General features: G+C 48.5%; 1 protein-coding gene across 1 annotated transcript in view; it reads left to right on the top strand.

Moving 5' to 3' along the window:
- The window catches only part of LOC147108494 (bone morphogenetic protein 7-like), a 107,442-nt gene that overhangs the window by 25,814 nt on the left and 63,229 nt on the right, over positions 1–18,399 (top strand). Inside the window, 1 exon segment of the mRNA XM_086004276.1 lies at positions 14,758–14,906. Within this exon segment, the coding sequence (XP_085860402.1) occupies positions 14,758–14,906 (149 nt within the window).

Genomic DNA, 18,399 nt, shown 5'->3' with positions numbered 1-18,399 from the left:
CTCTGTACCACAGCATTTTATAATCTCTCCCCATTTAAATAATAATTTGCTTTTTTATTTTTCCTACCAAAGTGGATAACCTCGCATTTTCCCACATTATACTCCATCTGCCAGATTTTTGCCCACTCACTTAGCCTATCTATATTCCTTTGGAGATTCTTTGCGTCCTCCACACAACTTGCTTTCCCACCTATCTTTGTATCATCAGCAAATTTGGCTACATTACACTCGGTCCCTTCATGCAAGTCATTAATATAGATTGTAAATAGTTGAGGCCCCAGCACTGATCCCTGAGGCACCTCACTAGTAACAGTTTGCCAACGTGAAAATTTCCCATTTATCCCAACTCTCTGTTTTCTGTTAGTTAGCCAATCCTCTATCCATGCCAAAATTTTACCCCCAACTCTGTGAGCTCTTATCTTGTGCAGTAACCTTTTATGTGGCACCTTATCGAATGCCTTCTGGAAATCCAAATACACGACATCTACTGGTTCCCCTTTATCCACCCTGCTCGTTACATCCTCAAAGAACTCCAGCAAATTTGTCAAACATGATTTCCCTTTCATAAAACCATGCTGACTCTGCTTGACTATATTATGATTTTCTAAATGTCCTGCTACCACTTCCTTAATGATGGACTCTAGCATTTTCCCAATGACAGATGTTAGGCTAACTGGTCTATAGTTGCCTGTTTTCTGTCTCCCTCCTTTCTTAAATAGGGGTGTTACATTTGCAGTTTTCCAGTCCACTGGGACCTCTCCAGAATCCAGGGAATTTTGGTAGATTACAAACAATGCATCCACTATCTCTGCAGCCACCTCTTTTAAGACCCTAGGATGCAGGCCATCGGGTCCAGGGGACTTGTCCACCTTTAGTCCCATTAGTTTGGCTAGTACTTTTTCTCGAATGATAGCGATTGTTTTAAGTTCCTCCCCCCCACCCCAATTGCCCCTTGATTATCCATTATTGGGATGCTTTTAGTGTCTTCTACTGTGAAGTCTGATACAAAATATTTGTTCAAAGTCTCTGCCATTTCCCTGTTTCCCATTATTAATTCCCCAGGCTCATCCTCTAGGGGACCAATGCTTACTTTAGCTACTCTCTTCCTTTTTATATACCTGTAGAAGCTCTTACTGTCTGTTGTTATATTTCTTGCTAGCTTACTCCCATAAGCTATCTTCTCTCACTTTATCATTTTTTTAGTTGTCTTTTGCTGGTTTAAAAAAAATTCCCAATCCTCTGGCCTTCCACTATTCTTCGCAACATTGTATGCATTTGTTTTCAATTTGATACCATCCTTTACTTCCTTAGTTAGCCACGGATAATGGTTCATCCTTCTCTTGGAGTCTTTCTTTCTCACTGGAATATATCTTTGCTGAGAGTTATGAAATATCTCCTTAAATGTTTGCCACTGCTTTTCTGCAGTGCTACCCTATAATATATTACCCCAGTCCATTTTAACCAAGTCTGCCTTCATACCTTTGTAATTACCTTTATTTAAGTTCAGGACACTAATTTGAGACCTAGCTTTCTCACCCTCAAACTGAATTTGAACTTCTACCATGTTATGATTACTCTTCCCAAGAGGATCCTTCACTTCGAGATAATTAATTAATCCAGCCTCGTTACACATTACCAGAACTAAAATAGTCTGCTCCCTGGTTGGTTCCACAATGTATTGTTCCTGCATACACTCTGAGGACTCTTCCTCAAGTCTACCTTTGCCAATTTGCTTTGTCTAATCAATATGAAGATTAAAATCTCCCATGATTATAGCCGTAACTTTCTTACCAGCCACTATTATTTCTTGATTTCTACTCTGTCCTACAGTGTGGCTACTGTTTGGGGCCCTGTAGACCACTTCCATCAGTGACCTCTTAGCCTTATTATTTTTTGTCTCCACCCAAACTGATTCTATGTCTTGATTTTCTAGGCCAATATCATTTCTCATTACTGTACTGATCTCATCCCTTATTAACAGAGCTACACCACCTCCTTTTCCTTTCTGCCTATACTTATGAAATGGCAAATACCCCTGAATATTCAGTTCCCAGCCTTGGTCACCTTGCAACCACGTCTCTGTAATGGCTATCAGATCATACCCATTTATTTCTATTTGTGCTGTCAACTCATCTATCTTATTACAAATGCTGCGTGTGTTTAGATATAGAGCTTTTAATCTTGTCTTTTTACCATTTTTCCCTACTCTGATCCCTCTTTCTGATGCACTCTTATGTGTATACGCTCTGTCCCTTCCTGTCATGCTCTGGTTATCGTTACCCCTATCGCTACCCTGCACTTTTGCCTTCTCATTTTTCTTTGACTTTTTAAATTTCCGCTCCCTCCCACTATTTCGTTTAAAGCCCTATCTACAGCCTTAGTTATTCTATTCGCCGGGACATTGATTCCAGCCTGGTTCAAATGAATCCCGTCCTGATGGAACAGCTCCCTCTTACCCCAGTACTGGTGCCAGTGCCCCAAGAATCGCAACCCATTTCTCCCACACCAATCATTGAGCCACTCGTTCATCTCTCTGATCTTATTTACCTTATGCCAATTTGCACGTGGCTCAGGTAGTAATCCAGAGATTATTACCTTTGTGGTTCTGCTTTGTAATTTAGCCCCGAGCTGCTCATACTCCCTCAGCAGAACCTCTTTCTTTGTCCTACCTACGTTGTTGGTACCTTCAAGGACCATGACAACGGGATCTTTTCCCTCCCACTCTAAGTTCCTCTCCAGCCCAGAGGAGATGTCCTTTACCCTGGCACCGGGCAGGCAACACAGCCTTCGGGACTCACGCTCTTGGCTGCAGAGAACAGTGTCTATCCCCCTAATTATACTGTCCCCTACCACTACCACATTTCTTTTGGCTCCCCCCACTTGAATGGCTCCCTGTACCACAGTGCTGTGGTCAGTTTGCTCATCCTCACTGCAGTCCCTGCTCTTGCCCACACAGAGAGTAAGAGCCTCGTAACTGTTGGACATGAGCAAAGGCTGAGGCTCCTCCACCACTACCTCCTGGGTCCCCCTACCTGCCTTGCTCATAGTCACACCCATCTATCCCTGACCATGGACCAAATTTGAATGAATTAATCCAAGGGGTGTGACTGCCTCCTGGAACACAGCATCCAAGTAACTCTCCCCCTCCCTGATGTATCGCAGTGTTTGAAGCTTGGACTCCAGCTCATCAACATGGAGCTGAAGTTCCTCAAGCAACCAACACTTGCTGTAAATGTGGTCGCCGTGGACCTCAATGGCGTACACCAGCTCCCACATGTTGCAGCAGTAACACATTGCCTGCCCTGCCATCTCTAATCTATTTAATTAATGAAGTGTTTAAGTTTTGAACGTTTAGTTTTGAATCCCGGCTCTTAATTTAAATTAATGCCCAATAAAAAGCAAGAAAAACTGACCAACCAATCACTTCCCTGCTTTCCTGTGACATCACACTTTGAATCTTTCTACCTCTTTCCCTCCCAGGTCGGTTGTCGCTGCTCCGGGCTCGCCGTTTTTAAACAGCCGCTCCGCTCCGCTCCCGCCCTTTTTAAACAGCCGCTCCGCTCCGCTCCCGCTCTTTTTAAACAGCCGCTCCGCTCCGCTCCCGCTCTTTTTAAACAGCCGCTCCGCTCCGTTCCCGCTCTTTTTAAACAGCCGCTCCGCTCCGCTCCCGCTCTTTTTAAACAGCCGCTCCGCTCCGCTCCCGCTCTTTTTAAACAGCCGCTCCGCTCCGCTCTTTTTAAACAGCCGCTCCGCTCTGCTCTTTTTAAACAGCCGCTCCGCTCCGCTCTGCTCCGGGCTCGCCGTTTTTAAACAGCCGCTCCGCTCCGCTCCCGCTCTTTTTAAACAGCCGCTCCGCTCCGCTCCCGCTCTTTTTAAACAGCCGCTCCGCTCCGCTCTGCTCCGGGCTCGCTCTTTTTAAACAGCCGCTCCGCTCCGCTCCCGCTCTTTTTAAACAGCCGCTCCGCTCCGCTCCCGCTCTTTTTAAACAGCCACTCCGCTCCGCTCCCGCTCTTTTTAAACAGCCGCTCCGCTCCGCTCCCGCTCTTTTTAAACAGCCGCTCCGCTCCGCTCCCGCTCTTTTTAAACAGCCACTCCGCTCCGCTCCCGCTCTTTTTAAACAGCCGCTCCGCTCCGCTCCCGCTCTTTTTAAACAGCCGCTCCGCTCCGCTCCCGCTCTTTTTAAACAGCCGCTCCGCTCCGCTCTGCTCCGGGCTCGCCGTTTTTAAACAGCCGCTCCGCTCCGCTCTTTTTAAACAGCCGCTCCGCTCCGCTCTTTTTAAACAGCCGCTCCGCTCCGCTCCGCTCCGCTCCCGCTCTTTTTAAACAGCCGCTCCGCTCCGCTCCCGCTCTTTTTAAACAGCCGCTCTGTAGAAAAGGGGGGGGAAGGTGGGGTGTGGTTTTTGGTTGCCCCTGGGGTTTGTCTCTGGCCAGTCAGAAGTATCTGAGCTGCTCCAGGCCCCATGCTGTTTCGAATCGCTCCCCTTTCTGGTTCTGACCGCCGGACTAATTTCAGTAGCGATGTAGACAAAACGAGACTCATGCTTGGGTGCAAAGAAGACCAGTATTTATTGAAATAAAGAATAAATTGAAAATAATGATGAATACAGCACACTTTTACTTAATACAGCATACCTTTGCTTAATACAGCACACCTTTGCTTAATACAGCACACCTTTACTTAATACAGCACACTTTTGCTTAACAGGGAGGAAAAATGGACACATCGAGGGAAAATTGACTAAAATTACAATTTAACAAAATTCCCCTTTAATTCCCACCCCTAATACCTACCTAGTTTGCCTTGTAATGGGCCAGAAAGCTTATGCTCACCAGTGAACGCCTGCTCCATGCCCCTGCGGTCTGTCTTAGATTTTTCACTGCCCCGAAGTAGAGATACCCCAGTAATTCAAAAGTAACTGCTGGTATTCCACTTCTTTGGGTAGTCTGCTGAGCAGTTCCTCTGGTAAGCAGGGCACGGAGGCGAGGCGGCAGAGAGAGAGAGAGTGGCTTCCTGAGGGGCTATCTTTATACCCCATTGGGAGCCGTTATCTTCGCGCCCAAATCTGGATATATCTGGGCTATACAAAAGGGACCAATCTGTCCCCATTGAATGTAATGGGTTTGAATGTGTTTCCCATTCATTTAATTGGTTTGTGCTCAGTTTAAAATGTCTCAAGTGCTGGACAAACAAGTCCTTAAGTGTTCAGTCAACAGCACTCAAGTGCTTTGTAAACAATCCATTGTCTTGTGGTCACCGCCCAACCGCAACTGATTGACAGCTTTAAGTACTTAAGCCCTTGAGTCAACATTGTAGAGAGCTCGTGTAAACAAACAATCCTTTTGTTCCTCTGTTGAACTTCCTAAACCGCAGTTGATTGACAGGTTTAAATACCTCAAGTACTTCAGTCAGTGATGGGGGATGTTCAGACAGGCTGCCTTTGTCTTCTGCCACGAGGCCTGACAGCCATTTTTGATGCCCTGGGTTTTTAAGGTACATTCCAACCAGGTTTTCTTTTAATCAAATAATCTTCGGGGGCTGCAGAAATTTCCAAAATTTTGCGAAACCTTACAGCTCCGCTCTGCTCCCGCTCTTTTTAAACAGCCGCTCCGCTCTGCTCCCGCTCTTTTTATACAGCCGCTCCGCTCTGCTCCCGCTCTTTTTAAACAGCCGCTCCGCTCCCGCTCTTTTTAAACAGCCGCTCCGCTCCGCTCCCGCTCTTTTTAAACAGCCGCTCCGCTCCGCTCCCGCTCTTTATAAACAGCCGCGCCGCTCCGCTCCCGCTCTTTTTAAACAGCCACTCCGCTCCGCTCCCGCTTTTTATAAACAGCCGCTCCGCTCCGCTCCCGCTCTTTTTAAACAGCCGCTCCGCTCCGCTCCCGCTCTTTTTAAACAGCCGCTCCGCTCCCGCTCTTTTTAAACAGCCGCTCCGCTCCGCTCCCGCTCTTTTTAAACAGCCGCTCCGCTCCCGCTCTTTTTAAACAGCCGCTCCGCTCCGCTCCCGCTCTTTTTAAACAGCCGCTCCGCTCCGCTCCCGCTCTTTTTATAAACAGCCGCGCCGCTCCGCTCCCGCTCTTTTTAAACAGCCGCTCCGCTCCGCTCCCGCTCTTTTTATACAGCCGCTCCGCCCTGATCCCGCCTTTTATAAACAGCCGCTCCGCCCTGATCCCGCTTTTTATAAACAGCCGCTCTGCCCTGATCCCGCTCTTTATAAACAGCCGCTCCGCTCCGCTCCCGCTCTTTTTATACAGCCACTCCGCCCTGATCCCGCTTTTTTATAAACAGCCACTCCGCTCCGCTCCGCTCCCGCTCTTTATAAACAGCCGCGCCGCTCCGCTCCCGCTCTTTTTAAACAGCCACTCCGCTCCGCTCCCGCTTTTTATAAACAGCCGCTCCGCTCCGCTCCCGCTCTTTTTAAACAGCCACTCCGCTCCGCTCCCGCTTTTTATAAACAGCCGCTCCGCTCCGCTCCCGCTCTTTTTAAACAGCCACTCCGCTCCGCTCCCGCTTTTTATAAACAGCCGTTCCGCTCCGCTCCCGCTCTTTTTAAACAGCCGCTCCGCTCCGCTCCCGCTCTTTTTAAACAGCCACTCCGCTCTGCTCCCGCTTTTTATAAACAGCCGCTCCGCCCTGATCCCGCTCTTTTTAAACAGCCGCTCCGCTCCCACTCTTTTTAAACAGCCGCTCCGCCCTGATCCCGCTCTTTTTAAACAGCCGCTCCGCTCCGCTCCCACTCTTTTTAAACAGCCACTCCGCTCCGCTCCCGCTCTTTTTAAACAGCCACTCCGCTCCGCTCCCACTCTTTTTATAAACAGCCGCTCCGCCCTGATCCCGCTTTTTATAAACAGCCGCTCCGCTCTGCTCCCGCTCTTTTTAAAACAGCCGCTCCGCTCCGCTCCCGCTCTTTTTATAAACAGCCGCTCCGGCCTGATCCCGCTCTTTTTAAACAGCCGCTCCGCTCCGCTCCCGCTCTTTTTATAAACAGCCGCGCCGCTCCGCTCCCGCTCTTTTTAAACAGCCGCTCCGCTCCGCTCCCGCTCTTTTTATACAGCCGCTCCGCCCTGATCCCGCTTTTTATAAACAGCCGCTCCGCCCTGATCCCGCTTTTTATAAACAGCCGCTCTGCCCTGATCCCGCTCTTTATAAACAGCCGCTCCGCTCCCGCTCTTTTTATACAGCCACTCCGCCCTGATCCCGCTTTTTATAAACAGCCACTCCGCTCCGCTCCGCTCCCGCTCTTTATAAACAGCCGCGCCGCTCCGCTCCCGCTCCCGCTCTTTTTAAACAGCCACTCCGCTCCGCTCCCGCTTTTTATAAACAGCCGCTCCGCTCCGCTCCCGCTCTTTTTAAACAGCCACTCCGCTCCGCTCCCGCTTTTTATAAACAGCCGCTCCGCTCCGCTCCCGCTCTTTTTAAACAGCCACTCTGCTCCGCTCCCGCTTTTTATAAACAGCCGCTCCGCTCCACTCCCGCTCTTTTTAAACAGCCGCTCCGCTCCGCTCCCGCTCTTTTTAAACAGCCACTCCGCTCTGCTCCCGCTTTTTATAAACAGCCGCTCCGCCCTGATCCCGCTCTTTTTAAACAGCCGCTCCGCTCCCACTCTTTTTAAACAGCCGCTCCGCCCTGATCCCGCTCTTTTTAAACAGCCGCTCCGCTCCGCTCCCGCTCTTTTTAAACAGCCACTCCGCTCCGCTCCCACTCTTTTTATAAACAGCCGCTCCGCCCTGATCCCGCTTTTTATAAACAGCCGCTCCGCTCTGCTACCGCTCTTTTTAAACAGCCGCTCCGCCCTGATCCCGCTCTTTTTAAACAGCCGCTCCGCTCCGCTCCCGCTCTTTTTAAACAGCCACTCCGCTCCGCTCCCACTCTTTTTATAAACAGCCGCTCCGCCCTGATCCCGCTTTTTATAAACAGCCGCTCCGCTCCGCTCCCGCTCTTTTTAAACAGCCGCTCCGCTCTGCTCCCGCTCTTTTTAAAACAGCCGCTCCGCTCCGCTCCCGCTCTTTTTATAAACAGCCGCTCCGCCCTGATCCCGCTCTTTTTAAAACAGCCGCTCCGCTCCGCTCCCGCTCTTTTTAAACAGCCGCTCCGCTCTGCTCCCGCTCTTTTTAAACAGCCGCTCCGCTCCGCTCCCACTCTTTTTAAACAGCCACTCCGCTCCGCTCCCGCTCTTTTTAAACAGCCACTCCGCTCCGCTCCCACTCTTTTTATAAACAGCCGCTCCGCCCTGATCCCGCTTTTTATAAACAGCCGCTCCGCTCTGCTCCCGCTCTTTTTAAACAGCCGCTCCGCCCTGATCCCGCTCTTTTTAAACAGCCGCTCCGCTCCGCTCCCGCTCTTTTTATAAACAGCCGCTCCGCCCTGATCCCGCTTTTTATAAACAGCCGCTCCGCTCTGCTCCCGCTCTTTTTAAAACAGCCGCTCCGCTCCGCTCCCGCTCTTTTTATAAACAGCCGCTCCGCCCTGATCCCGCTCTTTTTAAACAGCCGCTCCGCTCCACTCCCGCTCTTTTTATAAACAGCCGCGCCGCTCCGCTCCCGCTCTTTTTATAAACAGCCGCTCCGCCCTGATCCCGCTTTTTATAAACAGCCGCTCCGCTCTGCTCCCGCTCTTTTTAAACAGCCGCTCCGCCCTGATCCCGCTTTTTATAAACAGCCGCTCCGCTCTGCTCCCGCTCTTTTTAAACAGCCGCTCCGCTCCGCTCCCGCTCTTTTTATAAACAGCCGCTCCGCCCTGATCCCGCTTTTTATAAACAGCCGCTCCGCTCTGCTCCCGCTCTTTTTAAAACAGCCGCTCCGCTCCGCTCCCGCTCTTTTTATAAACAGCCGCTCCGCCCTGATCCCGCTCTTTTTAAACAGCCGCTCCGCTCCACTCCCGCTCTTTTTATAAACAGCCGCGCCGCTCCGCTCCCGCTCTTTTTATAAACAGCCGCGCCGCTCCGCTCCCGCTCTTTTTAAACAGCCGCTCCGCTCCGCTCCCGCTCTTTTTATACAGCCGCTCCGCCCTGATCCCGCTTTTTATAAACAGCCGCTCCGCCCTGATCCCGCTTTTTATAAACAGCCGCTCTGCCCTGATCCCGCTCTTTATAAACAGCCGCTCCGCTCCGCTCCCGCTCTTTTTATACAGCCACTCCGCCCTGATCCCGCTTTTTATAAACAGCCACTCCGCTCCGCTCCGCTCCCGCTCTTTATAAACAGCCGCGCTGCTCCGCTCCCGCTCTTTTTAAACAGCCACTCCGCTCCGCTCCCGCTTTTTATAAACAGCCGCTCCGCTCCGCTCCCGCTCTTTTTAAACAGCCACTCCGCTCCGCTCCCGCTTTTTATAAACAGCCGCTCCGCTCCCGCTCTTTTTAAACAGCCACTCCGCTCCGCTCCCGCTTTTTATAAACAGCCGCTCCGCTCCCGCTCTTTTTAAACAGCCGCTCCGCTCCGCTCACGCTCTTTTTAAACAGCCACTCCGCTCTGCTCCCGCTTTTTATAAACAGCCGCTCCGCCCTGATCCCGCTCTTTTTAAACAGCCGCTCCGCTCCCACTCTTTTTAAACAGCCGCTCCGCCCTGATCCCGCTCTTTTTAAACAGCCGCTCCGCTCCCGCTCTTTTTAAACAGCCACTCCGCTCCGCTCCCACTCTTTTTATAAACAGCCGCTCCGCCCTGATCCCGCTTTTTATAAACAGCCGCTCCGCTCTGCTCCCGCTCTTTTTAAACAGCCGCTCCGCCCTGATCCCGCTCTTTTTAAACAGCCGCTCCGCTCTGCTCCCGCTCTTTTTAAAACAGCCGCTCCGCTCCGCTCCCGCTCTTTTTATAAACAGCCGCTCCGCCCTGATCCCGCTCTTTTTAAACAGCCGCTCCGCTCCGCTCCCGCTCTTTTTATAAACAGCCGCTCCGCCCTGATCCCGCTCTTTTTAAAACAGCCGCTCCGCTCCGCTCCCGCTCTTTTTATAAACAGCCACTCCGCCCTGATCCCGCTCTTTTTAAACAGCCGCTCCGCTCTGCTCCCACTCTTTTTCAACCAAGATGGCCAAGTTGTGGAGGATGCAGCAGACCACCACGAAATGGGACACCTGCTCCGGCATGTACTGGAGGGCTCCTCCCGGGTGGTCAAGGCAACAGAACCGTTGCTTCAGCACCCCGATGGTCTGCTAAATGACGTTCCTCGTGGCAGCATGGCTGTCCTTATATAACTACTGACCATGAGTGGTGGGGTTGCGGAAGGGAGTCATCAGCCAGGTGTAGAGTGAATAGCCCTTGTTTCCAAGCAGCCATCCTCGGGTTCGACGAGATGGCACAGATGACTGGCGCAGGATGAAGGCATCATGACTGCTGCCAGGATACCGGGCATTCGCCATCATGTTGTGCTGGGCCTGGTCGCACACCAACTGCACATTAACAGAGTGGTAGACTTTGCGGTTGCAGTACATCTCAGGATTGAAATGCGGTGCCCACAAAGCCTCGTGTGCAGTCGATGGGGAAGCTCGATATCCTGGCAAAGCCACATGCGCACTCCTCTTGCTTCTCTCTGTTCAGAGAGAAGACAATATAGTGCCTTCTCCTGGAGTACAGAGCCTCTGTGACCTCTCGGATGTAGCGATGGACGGCAAAGTGGGAGATGTTAGCTATGTCGCTTGCTCCGGCCTGGAAGGATCCGGTAGCAAAATCCTTCAGGGCCACGGTCACCTTGAGGGGCACTGGCAGCACCATCGTTACCATGCTCTGAGGCTGTAGGTCTGCTTCCAAGAGGTGGCAGAGTTCTGTGGCCACCTCCTTGGTGAAACGGAGCCTCCGAATACACTGCTCCTGGCTTAAGTGCAGGTAGAAGTGCTCTCGGAAGACCCTAGGTGGGTAAGGCCAACTGCTGAGAGCCCGCCTGCCCCTCCTCCCCCTCTCTCTGCAAACAGCTTGTCCTCTTCTTTGCTGCCTCTGCTCCATCTCCCTGTCATGTTGCAGTGAGGGGGACTACAAATAGAGCGCCCATGACTAGGAGCAAGTGGTCTGGCCAGAACCCTTGAATTCAGAAGCAAGGCCTTCTCTACTTACAGCAACACTCTTTGTCACCAACTTTAAATAACTCTAGAAAGCTCCAAACAGTTCTGCAAACTTACACAAAGCCAGTAGAAATAAAAAAGCAAGTTACCTGAAAGTTGTTGATGATCCCTTTAAATATCACTGGTGGGGTGTCCCTCGTGCATTCAGCTGTTCATGTTTAGGAGAGGGCATTGATTGGAACGGTGACATCGAAAATGGCAGGTCGTGCGTCAAATTAGCGTTGCATCCTGATTGACTTCACAATCTGCCTCATTTGAATTCTATCGCTGCACAAAGGCAAAGGCCGTGCTACCGACCTGCCCAATATAGCGACCGCCGAGGCACTGGCTGCAAGCGAGGTGACCACCATTTTTTTTGCCAGCGCCAGCCTTAAATGACGATGCCGAAGTACCAAATTTCACAGCCTGAGTGTATATCAGATACTGGGTGTATAGCAGGTACTGGTTGTAATATCAGGTGCAATGAAGTAGAAATTTAAGCATGCCCATTTTTGTGTGTATGGGTGGACAGGTACTGGGTGTATATCAGTACTGGGACATATTGGTATCATTCGCTGCGCCTGAATGGTGAGACCCGAGGCGGCCTCTATTCTGTGTCTCGGACCTCATTACAATGGAGCCGGTGAGACGCAAACAGCCAGTTAGTGAAGAAGAAACCAAGGTCAGGCTAGCATTGCAGTGGCCCTCGGGTATTGCATATGCTTAGGGCCGAGCATCTGTTTCAGGCATGGTCCCTGATGCCTACTTTTTCCCTTCACCAATATGGCAGGGGGTGCACTTCCAAATGGAAATTTGCGCAAGCTTCCTGCCCGCCATATTGGGGCCTTAGTAGACCAGTTAGTGCCTGAAAAAGTAGGCGCAGCGTGGCTGAACTTATGGGCCAATGTGTATATCGGGTACAATGTATATATCGGCTACAATGTATATATTAGATAAAATATGTATATCATGTAGGGGGTGGTGTTTGGGGTCAGCTTCGCCTCTGACTTATGAGCGGTTCGAATCGCTCCCATTCCCTTGATTCTAGACCTTGGACTTATTTGGGGGCTGTAATGAAATTGCAGCCGACAACTGAATTTTGGTGAAAGAATTTTGATCTTTATTTGAGAAAGAAAATACAACACAATAATCTTAACACTCTAAAAATGGGGAACACTTCGGTACATATGAGGGAAAATTACAGTAGACAAATACTTCACCCCTCCCAATCCCACTTCACTAACTAAGTTGGGCTCCAAAAGGACCAGGGATAATGCTCACCAAACGAATCCTTGACAGTTGAGCTGGTTCGCGGTTTCGGAATTCGCTGGATGTGTTGGTTGGTGCCTGCAGTACCCCGGACGCGGTAGAGGAATTCGACTGCGTGTCTGGTGATGTTCTGGATCGCTGACACTGTTGAGAACTTCTGTGGAGAACTGGTGCTTCCAGAAAGAGAGACTGTGAACTGTTGCTTCCAGAGAGGGAGAACTCCTGTGTCGAACTCGAGAGCGAACTGTGTAGAGAGAGAGAGCTACAGCTACAGGGATTACAGCAACAACTAGACCTACTCGACAAATACTGCCAAAATTGGGCTCTAACAGTAAATCTAAAGAAAACCAACATCATGATTTTTCAAAAAAGGCCCAGATGTCAGGAAAACAAATACCAGTTTACCCTCAGTGATACCACTATAGGACACACTATGAGCTACACCTACCTTGGTCTAACTATTACAGCATCAGGGAGCTTCAGCATAGCAGTGAATGCACTAAAAGAAAAAGCACGAAGAGCCCTATATGCAATAAAAAGAAAATTCTACAACATCCAAATCCCAATCAAAATCTGGCTCAAAATATTTGACAGCATAATCCTGCCCATTGCACTGTACGGTAGTGAAGTATGGGGCCCGCTAAATCACCAAAGCTACACTAAATGGGAAAAACACACAATAGAAGCCCTACATGCAGAATTCTGCCGAAGCATCCTTCGCACCCAAAGAAAAACGCCAACAAATGCATGCAGAGCCGAACTAGGCAGATACCCACTGATAATAAACATCCAAAAACGAGCACTAAACTTCCTAAATCACCTCAAATCTAGCTCCCCAGACACCCTTCATTTCAAAGCCTTTCAGACCCAAGAGCTAAACCCAGAAAAGAGTCCCCTGAGTCAGCTGCAACTGAAACTAAGTACTCAGCCGGACCCTGACCAGCCCCAGACCAACACAGCCGTCCAAACACCAATCCGAGTGAACCAAATCATTAAAAAATGCAAAGAAACCTACCTGGAACATTGGAACAAAATAACCGAAAGCCAAAGCAGATTAGAATGTTACCGGGCCCTAAAAAGAGAATATAAACTGGCAGACTACCTCACGACCATCAGAGACACAAAACAGAGACAGACCCTCACCAGGTACAGACTAAGCGACCACCAACTGGAAATTGAAAAAGGCAGATACAAGAAATCCTGGCAGCCTAGAGAGAATAGAATATGCGATCAATGTCTGGCCGGCGAGGTTGAAACAGAGATGCATTTCCTCCTAAAATGCGAAAAATTCAACACATCAAGAAACATATTATTCAACAAGCTAAGCCAAACAACCCCAGATTTCAAGGAATTGGATGACCTGTCAAAATTGAGATTAGTCCTAGGAGAAGGAGACAGACCATACCTTGGGGCCAAATATGTAACAACATGTCACAACCTGAGGACTGTTTAAAATTAAGACTGTTTAAAATTAATATTGAACGTACCAAATGAAGTACAAAGACTGTTTAAAATTAATATTGTTTAAAAGTAATATTGTATATACCCAACAAATGTCAAATCGATTGACACCTACAGAATGTTGGAAAACTGTACCTTTTTGCTATGTAAGCTTTGGCAATATGGTTCTCTGTAAACTTTCATGCCAATAAAGCATTTGAATTGGAATTGGAATTGGAGCTGCCTTTCTGAACTGACTGCTGAACTCTGTAGAGAGAGAGAACTGCTTGAACTGCTTCTTGATGATTTCCTTGATGAACTCCCCTCGATGAACTAACTGCTTTCTTGTAAAAACAGGCCTCCAATTGTACTAAACGAGGCCTGCTAATTGTTAGATTTTGGGCGGGCTCATTAATATTGATTTGTTCAATTGTTTAATTGGTTTCGGGATGGTGAGTGGTTTCGGGATGGTCCCGTCGATTGTTTAACCTCTTGATTAATTGTAGTAAAGTTGTCTTTTCCTGTGGGGGCCAAGGTTCTTTTGTTGGTTGGTGGCATGTTTTGCATTATGCAAGATTTTGGATTGTTCTGTAATTTGGGCGGGAACTGCTTTTCCATTGGTCTATTGTCAGTATGTAAAATGACTGAGACAGTCTAGATAAATCCCTAGGCAGCTTGGTTAATGCCAATACCCAAAACTGTCCATTTACAGAAGCCAATCCCAATTCCTTTGTTGCAGCCTTTTTCCTTCCACAGGCTCGAACATGCTTTTAAAAATAAAACCAAAATCCTGGGGTCTTTGATTTTAAATCTCCCTTAGGCCCAATATTCTTATACCATTCTGACATGGTTTATTAACAGTCCAAAAATCCCTTCTTTAGGGTAATCTTCTTGGTTTTGGGGGATCTGCTGAATTTTGAGAATCTTACAATCAGGAACAATCTACAAATGAATTAAGAGTCAGTTGAGGCAACCTTTTCTAGTACAGGTTACCAGGAATTTGCATAACATCCCTTTATTTTCTTTCAGTGAGTCCGACTTGTTTCCCCTGGACTCTATGACTATCTGGGCTGAAGAGGAAGGGTGGCTGGTATTCGATATTACAGCCACAAGTAATCATTGGGTGGTGAATCCAAACAATAACCTGGGCCTCCAGCTCTATGTGCAGACAACTACCGGTAAGATTCAGACACTGGCACTGTTGGCTATCCTACCATTGAACTGTGGGAAAAATTTTAACCAGCAAGATCAAACAGACAGACCTGCATCTGAACCCCCGTCTCCATCTGTATACCAGTATCTATGCCTCTCTGTACTTGTATCTGAACCTGTGTTTTCCTGTATCTACACTTGTACCCATATTGGTATCTGAACCTGTACTTTCCTGTATCTACACCTGTACCCATATTGGTATCTGAACCTGTATCTTTCTATACCTGCACTAGTATCCATATTTGTATCTGAACCTGTATTTTCCTGTATCTACACCTGCACCCATATTCGTATCTGAACTTGCATCTTCACGTGTACCCATATTGGTACCTGAACTTGTGGAGATAATTTTAATCTAACCTGCTCAGTGAGAAGTTAATATGATAGGGTCATCGAACCATTTTACTTTCCATTGGCTTCGGCAGAGTGTAAAATCGGGTGGAGTGTAAAATGGGCAACTGATTTGATCCTCTCAGCTTCCTGCTGGGCGGGTTAGGTTAAACTTACCCCTTGTATCTCTACTTGTACATGTATCTAAACCTGTACCAACATCTGCACATGTACTTCTGTATGTATTACTGTACCTATATCTCATACAGGTATAAAAAGTGGTGTGGTAAAGTAAAGCTATATCTATATCTGTATCTCTTCCTGTACTTGTATCAGTATTTCTATCTGTACGTGTATCACCAGCTGACCTATACCTCCATATGTACCTCACCTCTACCTGAACCACTTGTGTACTGGAGTTGTGTCTGGACCGGCATCACTGCCTAAAAGTCATGGGCGTGCAAGTCCTTTCTCCAATTTAAAAGATCTTGTTTGGCTCTCGACAAAACAACTCTGCATTCTAGCCCAATTCCATCTCAATCCTCATTTATTGCCCATCCCTCGTTGTCCTGAAAATATGGTGGGCTTTTTATGCGAGTTGCTAGGGCACTTTAGAGAACATATAGGCCACGATTTTGTCATTGGATGCAGGTTGGGAGCGGGTTATGTGGTTTCCGGTTTCCAGTCGTGCCCCCAACTACATCCGGCCCACGGATGTGATTTTCCCTTGATTGATCTTGTTAAGCCTGCCCTGCAGGCTTGCCAGCCAATTAAGGGGAAGCCGGTCAGATGACGTCATTTGATGACGCATCATCTGCCGGTTTTCTTAAAGGGACCAGGCACAATTTTATTTTGACGGCTCATTTCTCAGTGTTTGACAGCATTGAGGTGCTGCAAACACTGACAATGACTGTTCAAAGGTGAGCTCTTGCACCCAGGCTCTCCAATGACTCCCTCCATAGGCTAGAACAGATGGCAGCTGCAGGTGAGGTGACAGAAGCAATCTGTCACTGGTGAGAGAGGTTCTCCCAATGAGGTGGGACTAGACATCCAATTCAAAACTTCTTACCTACAGAAAAGTGTAAATGGATTAAAAATGATTTTCTCAACATTTTCTTACCTCTAAAACTCACCAATGCACCATTGGATCCTTCACACCACTTCTGCAGCTGTCATCAATCCAGAAACATTACAGCAGACTCACAACATGCCACACCTACCTGGCGTTGTGTCTGGATGTCGAGAAGCCCGAGGCAGAAGCGGCAAAATTGAAAAAGAGCCTGTTAACTACTATCAAGTACCTGTTAACAGGCAGGTAAGTGGCTTTAATCCTCTTCCTGCCGCTGGGTGTCGTGTCCATGCGCAAATCGGGGACCCGACTCTTGGGAAGATTGATTGGAGGCGGGTTGACAGCAGGTTTCCTACCCGCTGTCATTCTTTGCAATTTTGACAGCGGTCCCTCCTCCAAACCCACACTCTGAGCACCGGCAAAATTCCGGCCTAAGAGTCAACCATTACCAGATTTGCTGAATTTAATTTCATAATTTATCATGGTGGCATTTGAATTCATGACTTGGCTTTCAGGCTAGTATACGACTGTACACATCCGTAATGAGGCTCAGGAATGAACAAATAATCCTTGTCCACTATATTCTGGCTTACTGAAATATATCACGTGACTCCCTGCCCTTAGTATTTGGATCAATACACACTCTATAGGCCTGATTTTAATCCTGCCACCCAACTGAAATGGTGTGGGCGAATGGTTAAAATGGCTGTCATACACTTCCCTCTGAGTTCCTGATGCACTGCGGCCTGCTGCCATTTTAACTGCGCAGTTTACAGTTTCTGGTAAGGACCTGCCAAAGGAAAGCAGGGGCCTCATTGATATGTAAATATTGGGGTCCTATAATGCAATTAGGACCCCAACTCAATTTTAATTCTTGATCCTACAGTGAATCCTGGCAGCAAGCAGGAGCGGGGCCAGAAGATGCCCAGAAATGTAACTGATTTAATTGTCTTAAGGATTTATTGTTGGTGAGAAGAAGCAGGAACAAGAAAACCTTAGGCCTTCCCCTGGGCTTCCCTAGCTCTCCCCTGACTGCAGTTCCCTCCGGACCCTCACTCCACTTCCCCCATCCCCTTCCTTGCCCTCCTCTCTGCCTCCCCTATCCTTGTAACAATTTCCAACCTTCTATTTCCATTCCTCTCCTCCGCTCCGCTTCTCCCCCCTTTTCCCCATCCCTACTCTCCTCCTTTCCTATTATCATCTCTCCTTGATCCTGTGCCCCAAACCGACCCCATCTCCACTCTGTTCCTCCTCTCCATTATCAAATCCTCTCCCTGTTCTCCATTCTGCCCCTCTTCCCACTCCATCCCCATTCCCCCCTCAACCCCATGCCTCCTTCTCTCAACTTCACTTTTCCTGTTCCTCTCCCCTTATTTTTGCCTTCCCCCTCAGTCCACCTGCCTCTTTTCCCCCTCTCCTCCCACATCCTTTCCCCCTTTTGCTCCTCTCCCTTTTTTTTCCCTCCTCTCTCATTTTCTCCTGCTCTCCTCACCACTCTCCTCCTCCCTTCCTCACCCCTCACCCATCTCCTCTGCCCTCCACCCTTCAAATTTCTCCTCTCCTCTCTCCCACCTCGTCCCCACTCTTCCACCTTCTCCCCTTCCATCCACCTTCCATTTTCTCCTCATCCTCCCTTCTCATAGAAACATAGAAGATAGGACCAGGAGTCGGCCATTCGGCCCCTCAAGCCTGCTCCACCATTTAATGAGATCATGGCTGATCATCCAAATTCAGTACCCTGTCCCTGCTTTCTCCCCATATCCCTTGATCCCTTTAGCCTTAAGAAATATATCTAACTCCTTCTTGAATATATTTAATGAATTGGCCTCAACTGCCTTTTGTGGTAGAGAATTCCACAGGTTCACCACTCTCTGGGTGAAGAAATTCCTCCTCATCTCTGTCCTAAATGGCTTACCCCTTATCTTTAGACTGTAACCCCTGGTTCTGGACTCCCCTGCCATCGGGAACATCCTTCCTGCATCTAGTCTGTCTAGTCCTGTTAGAATTTTATAAGTTTCAATGAAATCCCCTCTCATTCTTCTAAACTCCAGCGAATACAA

The sequence above is a fragment of the Somniosus microcephalus genome, chromosome 13 (assembly GCF_052327205.1).
Source record: "Somniosus microcephalus isolate GS21.2 chromosome 13, FLI_Smic_1.0, whole genome shotgun sequence".
Lineage (NCBI taxonomy): Eukaryota > Metazoa > Chordata > Chondrichthyes > Squaliformes > Somniosidae > Somniosus > Somniosus microcephalus.
The sequence above is the reverse complement of the archived record's forward strand: the minus strand, read 5'-3'. Positions and strand labels throughout refer to the sequence as shown.